This window comes from Tauraco erythrolophus, chromosome Z (assembly GCF_009769465.1).
Source record: "Tauraco erythrolophus isolate bTauEry1 chromosome Z, bTauEry1.pri, whole genome shotgun sequence".
Lineage (NCBI taxonomy): Eukaryota > Metazoa > Chordata > Aves > Musophagiformes > Musophagidae > Tauraco > Tauraco erythrolophus.
This window is the reverse complement of record NC_141496.1, coordinates 42917549-42925404: the sequence shown is the minus strand read 5'-3', so window position 1 is coordinate 42925404 and position 7856 is coordinate 42917549. Positions and strand designations below refer to the sequence as shown.

The following is a 7856-nucleotide window of genomic DNA, read 5'->3' as shown; positions in this document are numbered from 1 at the left end:
CCAAATACACTGGGGACGAAACCAACAAAATAAACCCGGGACAAAATACCAAATACACCAGGGGAAAAACCAACAAAATACACCCGGGACGAAATACCAAATACACTGGGGACAAAACCAACAAAATACACCCGGGACAAAATACCAAATACACCGGGGACGAAACCAACAGAATACACCCGGGACAGAAAATATCACTCAGCGTAGACTGAGGCAGAGAATCTTACCCACGAGGCGTCCTAACGTGGGGAGGGTGGAGAGGGGAGCAAATTCCTCAATCGGTCCGTCGGTATGGCATCGGGTCTTCTCCTATCCCCCTTTTGGGGTCGAAATTGGGGGCATATTTGTAACCAAGATCTACATTATGTCATGTGTGTAGGGATGACTGTAGACAACCTTATCGCTCCTGTTAATGGCACAAACTCCATCAATTTCCACCATGCATGGGTGGAGGTAACAGCTCGTTTTGTCCAGGGCGGAAAAATGGAGGAATGAGACCACCAGGCCTCCACCCAGTTTCACACTCCTCCCAGACATTAACACCAGATATGGATCTAGTGCTAGTTCTTCCCTTGCCCTGTTATCGACAAAGAGCTCGCAGGCATCCTGCTGCAGGCATGGACATGTCTTACGTGACTTGGACTTGGTGCAGGGACTGCACTCTTCTACACAACTCTAGGGAAAAATTCGAAAAGGGGAGAAGTCTTCGGCTAAATTTGAAAAGACGTTTAAATGCAATAACTAATTTCCCTTGATCATTATTAGTGGATCACAGAAGATAATAAAATATAGCGGAAGTTAAACTTAAACGGCAGTACGATGGAAAATTCTGTTTGCCTGGGATTCATCGATTTGATAATAAACTGAGAGACACATTGGAAGTGAGTCTTGAGATGGCAATAGTAAATAGTATAATCTCCTGAAGAACTTGTGAGAAACACTCTCTGACTAAAGAATTAGGGCTTCAGGGCAAGTTATGATAGACAACGTGAAGTTGCAGCAGACGCACGAGGGAGAAAGCACGCAGAACACCGGGAAAAGGAGGAAAACGCATCACAGGCAGTGACGATAGCAATGCCAGCTGCACTGCTTGTAGTGAGAGACTAAGACTTTTCCTGCAGTTTGCATGCTTTTATTCTTTTCTTTCATAGGTAGGTTACCAATGAGTTCCTCCAACTCCACTTGGGAGCCAGCGCATACCCCAGCTGCTGGCCCGGCCCTGGTTTTGCTGGCTTTGGGGCACCCTACTGTTTCCGGCGGCGTGGCCTCTTATGGGCTGGAGAGCCCTGGGAGCCTCTGGCCCTCCTCTTCCGGCGGCGCTGGGGCCCTCCAGGTGAGCAGTGCCTGCCCTGGCCAGCAGTGGAGGGATCAGTCACCAGCTGCCCCAGCTCCTCGTGGGGCTCCTCCTGCGCTCTGGGGCTGGGGGCATGAGTCTCCTCTGGGGAGGCGTCAGGGCCAGGGGTGGCCGTGGGGCTGTCCTCCTGCTCCTCGGCAGCACGGGAGTCCACGAGGTTCATCTGCCGCCGGATCTGCTCGCTGCACCGGTCTGCGGCGACTTCAATGAGCTGGCGCACGAACGTCACCGTCTGGTGCCGCAGGTAGGGCTGCAGCTCCTGGACCAACGCTCCCTCATCCAGCCCGTAGCAGCACAGACATTCTACGATTCTGCTCTGTGCCATAGCTGTGTCCCACCAGCGGGTCCTGTACAGCGCTGACAGCGCCTGCTTCAGCCAGGGCAGCAGGGGCTCCAGCGTCTCCAGGGAGCTCCGGAAAAAGCTCGCCCAGACCTCGGGCAGGAAGCCAGCCACGTGAGACGTTGGCGCTGGTGCTGCAGCCCCCTGCTCATCCTGATGGCCGGGAACCGATGCATCTGGGAGCTCGCCAACAATCACCTCCAGAAAATACTGCGACCGCGCAGAGTAAACGACAGTGGCGACGTTCTGCCTGCAAAGGGGGCACGATGGATTCCTCTTCACCCACCGCAAAATGCAGCCCAGGCAGAACTGATGGAGACAGGGGGTCACATGAGTGACGTCGTTTCGAGTGTCATGGCAGATGGGGCACCTCCATTCTGCCTCTGCAGCCATGTTTGCTTCTTGCAGCAGGCTGGGGAGAGCCGAGGACAAGAGCTGCTCCCCCTCACTAGTGTCACACACTGCAAAATAGAGAGAGGCCGTGGTCACTCACTGTTCCGGAGGAGGGGAAGAAGAAATGACTAGATGCCTTGAGAAGGACACCTTCGCATCGCCTCACGGCCTCGGCGTTGCCCAAGCACTCCCCAGCCAGCCAGGACCAGGCTCTGCCTATGGGACCAGGACCTCCTCAAGGCTCATCACCTCCCCCCCTGTTTCCCCGCACAGCTCACCTGCGCTGCTGCAAGTGTGCCCCACAGAGCCCAGCTGCCTCAACCAGGGAGGGCTGGGAAACACAGGGGAGGGCTCCGAGACAGGCACCGAGAGCTGCCACCGGCAGCCCTCAGAGCACCACTCAGCACCACAACAAACCTCACTCTGCCCTCCAGACCAGGAGTGCAACCACGCTCTGCAGGAGTGCAGCCACGAGTGAGGCTAGGTGAGGCTGTGCCGGCACCCCAGGAGAAGCAGTGAGGCACATGAGGTCACAGTGCACCAACTGTTGCTCAGTGACATCACTGTGGGCTGTCTTCTTCTCTGGCGCTCTCACAGGTAGCGCTCTGGCTGGCGCTGGCGCTGGTGCAGATGAAAAATGGAATCAGAGACAGGGATGGGGAGAGAGGAGCAGCCCCACCCCTGCCTCCCCCCTCTCTTCATTGCTGGCCCAAAGCACGTTTCCAGCTCCTTTGTCCTCAAATTAAATATGGCATTCGCAGAGGTGCTGATCAGCTCACCCCGGCCTGAGGGGATGGGGAGTCTGACTGGTTTTGAAGCCCGGCAAGTCACAGGGGGTGAATTCCCTCTGCTGCTGCCAGAACACCAGAACCCTTTCACATAAGCCCCGCGCAAGGTGGTGGGAGGAAGGGGAGAGAGGGAGAAGAGCCTTCTCTTTGTTGGCCGGTAGATCAGCTCCAGGATTACGATGCACAGGCACCTTCTCTGTAAATGTCGTATCTAACACGTCAAGCACTAGATTTGATTGTAACTGCACCATCTACGACTGTTGTAGCTGTTCAGAAGCATCAAGGTTGCCATATCTGTTGTGAAGACTGAATTACCTACCGGTCGTAACTTCATACGACACGTATTTTGTTGTTCCACTACTTAAAAACAATTGGATTTCGCGCATCCTCCCTCTGTTGATTTTACTGCCTATGCTTTTTTGAGTATTCATCCTATACTGGCTATTAAAACAGAGCAAAAGCATTTGTTTCTACAGACAGAACCACCCCAGTTTCAATTGTATCATCCTGCACCTATAAACCAATCTCACGGCAAACCTCAGTAATTTTAATAATGTGTTACAGTACAATTATTTCTCTGTACATATGGTTAATTGAATTTTTGGCACAAAACCTTCAGTAAAGTAAAAGTAGGTAGCGGAAGCTGAATGGAGGACACACGTGAAGGAGCACAATGCAGTGCTAAGGTTTGCGAAAGAGGAAGAAAGATGATATTGTGGTGCCTCAGTGTCCAAAAAGGGTGTCAAGTTCCTAAATAACATTGATAAACGGGAAGGGAAATCCAAGCTTTGCAAAGGAAAGCAACAGCTGCCTGACTGTGCAGTTGCCTTCCTCCGTGCTTCTTCAGGACAGTGGTAGGGACGCTTATCACTGACAGCAGAACAGAAAAAATGTAATACTAAGACCTTGCTAGGACTCACGAGCCTGAGGACAGCACAGGGACGACATTAAGCAGTCACACCAAGCAGCCATGTAGTCTTTTTGATTCATTAAACTACTTGCATACCAGTTATTCTGTGGGTTAGACAACTATCCACTGACTTCGTTGCTGCCTGCAACTCTGAGTTGCACTGCAGCTAGCAAAACTGTGTTAAACGCATGGATTTGAAATGTGCCGGAAACTAAAGTAAGTTAGACAGCAAAAAAGTTGTAGTACTTTCCCACTTCTCGGATGGCAGGGAGATCAAGCAAACATTGTGTCGTGGTTTAGGCCAATGCAGCAACTAAACTCCACACAGCCGCTCTGTCACTCCTTCTCCAGTTAAGTGGAGAGGAGAAAAACATAATAAAAGGACTGAGAGTCGAGACAAGAACAGAGAGGGAGCACCCACCAACCATGGTCCCGTCTTGGAGTGCAGAAGAGACTGCACGAAGAAAACCCTTTGTAAATAGAGACTGGAGCTCCAAAGTTAGGCCTCAAGGGCAGAATGCCCTTGAAGTTAAGGATAAGAAAACTATGCAGTATGATAAGGGAGTAGTGTTTGCTTAGAGCAGAGCTTCGCTAGGCGGGTATCTGTTTGAAATAAGCTGTTAAATATGACAAGCATATGTATCATCCAATAATGGTGTAGAAAAGGTGCGGTCTCAGGATTATTGGCAAATACTGTCTATATAAGCAATAAGAACTGCGCAATAAACGAGGCTTACTGATCATCATGGGGTGTGTTTGTCTCCCGTCAACTCCGACAGTCCCGGGCAAAACAGACTCGGATTTCTTAAAGCAAACCAATTTATTTACAGTTACTTAAAAGGACAAAGGGAAACAAAAAACCGTTACTTGAGAGGATAAAGAGAAAACAAAGCCAGATCTTAAAAACAAAACACCTCCCCACCCCCCTTTCCTTTTCTTCCCGGCTCTACCCTCTTCCTCCCAGCGGCGCAGGAGGACAGGGAATGGCGGAGTGCAGGTTAGTTCATCCCATGTTGTTACTGCCACTCCTTTCTTAAAGGAAGAGGAGTCCTTACACCATTTTCTCTTGCTCCAGTGGATCCCCTACTCACGAGGAAAAGCCACAAACTTCCCCAGCGTGAGTCCTACCCACAGGATGCAATCCTTCCCCATCGGATTGCTCCAGTGCAGGCTTTACCACAGTCTCGGATACTTAGGGAGTTGTTGCCAGTTGCTCCGGGGTGGGTCATCCCATGGACTCTAGATGCATCTCTACCTTGTCGTGCTCATGCTTCACGACTGTCCTCAGGCTCAGGCATCTCTTCTCTAACGTGGGCTTCTCCACGGGCTGCGAGTGGGTCTCCGCTCCGAGTGTGTCCTGTCTGCAGGGGGGCTGCCTGCCGTCTCGCCAGCGGCACAGGCACACCTCGTCCCGTTCCATCTTCACTGACCTGGTGTCGGTGTGGCCATTTCTCTCAGATCTCAGTCCTCTCTGGGTGAACTCGGCCCAGTGGGCACCCCGGGAGCAGGGCACTCCCTGAGTTCCCCAAGTGGCTCCGCCGCCGCCATCCTCAGCGGGTGGCGCCAGCCTGGCACGGGCAGCCGCCCAGCCGGGAGCCGGGGAGTGGGGGCAGTGCCCTCCTCCCCTCTCCTCACTCCTGGGCAAAGGCACACCTTTCCGGTTCCTTTGTCCCACCTTAAATAGGGCAATTCACAGAGGCATCAATTGGCTCAAACTGAGGGGATGGGAGTCCAATCTGGTGACCAAAACCGGGGAGGTCACAGGGAGCAAATCCCCTCTCCCGCCACCAGACCCGCCCCCCCCTCCCCCCCCATCAAACCATCACACATTGTTTCATAAGATGGTGTCCTGGTTTTAGCTGGGACCAGGATTAGCTCTTCTTTTTAGCAGCTAGAAGAGCTCCGTGTTTTGGTTTTACTCAGAGGCTCGCTCTGAGAAGAATGCTGATAGGGCACTGATGTTTATAGTTGGCACTGAGGTCTCAAGGACTTTTTCAGCTGCCGTGTTCTTGCCAGTGTGCAGGAGAACAACAGGATAAGGGGGGAGCATAGCCAGGACAAGGGGTCCATGACTATCCTTACGATTTGTACCTGAACTTAAGATTGAGGGCCAAATTGGCCAATTAGTATTCCATATCATGCAGCGTCATGCCCAGTATAAAAGTGAGGGTCAGCCGGAAAGAGGGATTTTTGCCCTTCCAGGATTCTCACTTTCGGGCTCTCAGAGTGTTTTTTTCCCCTCTCTCTCTCACTCTCTGTCTCGGGGCCTCCCCTTCATCTGGGATCGTGGTATCGAGTTTTATCTGTTTCGGGATTGCAGCTTCATAATGAGACGGGCCTCAGTCAAGGGGTGGTGAGCAATTACACTGTACATCACTCGTTTGCATATGCTTATCCTTGTACATATCTGTATATATATATATTGGTAGCGGTAGTAGTAAATTGTTCTTATCTCAACTCTCGGGTCTCTTTCCTTTTTCCTCTTTGATTCTCTCCCTCATCCCTGGGCTGGGGAAGGGTGAGAGGGGACTGTGTAGGGTATAATTGCCAGAGCGGCCTAACCCACCACAGATGGTCTTAATAGTTTGTTTCAGAGCAGTAGAGTCAGAAATGAAATGTCCTGTGGAGACGTCCTGCTAATTGTGGGGTTAGCTTCATAGAATCATAGAATCATAGAATGGTTAGGGTTGGAAGGGACCACAAAGATCATCTAGTTCCAACTAGATGGAAACCCTCCACTACACCAGGTCGCCCAAAGCCTCATCCAACCTGGCCTTGAACACTTCCAGGGATGGGGCATCCACAACTTCTCTGGGCAACTTGTTCCACTGCCTCACCACCCTTACTGTAAAAAATTTCTTCCTTATAGCTAATCTAAATCTCCCCTCCTTCAGTTTAAATCCATTGCCCCTTGTCCTATCACTACACACCCTTGACAAAAGTTCCTCTCCAGCTTAACTGTAGGTCCCCTTTAGGTACTGGAAAGCTGCTATAAGATCACCCCGGAGCCTTCTCTTCTCCAGGCTGAACAGCCCCAACTCTGTCAGCCTGTCTTCATAGCAGAGGTGTTCCAGCCCTCGAATCATCTTTGTGGCCCTCCTCTGGACTCATTCCAGTAGCTCCATGTCCTTCTTATGCTGAGGACTCCAGAGCTGAACACAGTATTCTAGGTGGAGTCTCACGAGAGCCGAGTAGAGGGTCAGAATCACTTCCCTTGACCTGCTGGCCACCCTTCTTTTGATACAGCCCAGGACACAATTTGCTTTCTGGGCTGCCAGCGCACATTGCTGGCTCATCCACCAGCACTGCCAAGTCCTTTCCTCAGGGCTACGATTTTCCAACAAAAGTCTCCAGTAAGAGAAGGTGTGAAGAGGTGCTGACAATCTCTAGTATAACTACAGGAAGAAATTGCGCCAGGAATTCGTTTAAAATACAGATTTTTTTGAAACCAAGGAATTGTGAACTGCCCAGAACTCTTAAAAACCCCTTCACTTTACACAGGTATATTTCAGTTAAATCAGAGTAAATAACTAAACTCTGTGTCACTAAATAGTAGGCAAGACATTTCACTACAGTAGTAGAGGAATCTGAATACTCTAGGGAACTCTAAGTAACATAAAAATGTCAGTTGAATAAACACACAATTCATTTCACTGGCTATCTAATGGAGCAAGGCAAAGGAGTTATGCAAATGTACTATCAGTTGACTCTGAAAATGTGAATCCAGTTTATAAACACTTTGAGCATTCTTATGCAGGATTTGGATTTTGTAGAAGCAATATCAACATAAAAATTGCACAGAATAAATAAATAGGCCCCAAACCAACAATGCATTTAAACTAGTACATCGCTCCAAGTGAAATGGGAGTATCTGAAATATTTAAAATTGTCATTCAAGATAATCCATCTGTATCTATCAATGTGATCTAGCATCTGGATCTAAGAGTGAAAACCATGTGTGGCTATTGCCTTCATGCTTTCATCTGTCACCTCAGCACTGATCCAGTTCAGTTCTAAAGTAAATTATAAAACAGGAATGACTGAGTCCTGATTTATCATATTCTTTTCAAC

General features: G+C 50.0%; 1 protein-coding gene across 1 annotated transcript; it reads right to left on the bottom strand.

Moving 5' to 3' along the window:
• Positions 1-1244: 1244 nt before the first annotated feature.
• Positions 1245-2087, bottom strand: LOC147526379 (E3 ubiquitin-protein ligase Topors-like). Its single transcript, XM_086629965.1, has one exon. The coding sequence runs from the start codon at positions 2085-2087 to the stop codon at positions 1245-1247; it is 843 nt and encodes a 280-aa protein (XP_086486091.1).
• Between the last annotated feature and the right edge of the window lie 5769 nt (positions 2088-7856).

Excerpts from the sequence above, each read along its gene's own strand:
- LOC147526379 (XM_086629965.1), bottom strand. The coding sequence starts at position 2,087 with ATGGCTGCAGAGGCAGAATGGAGGTGCCCCATCTGCCATGACACTCGA.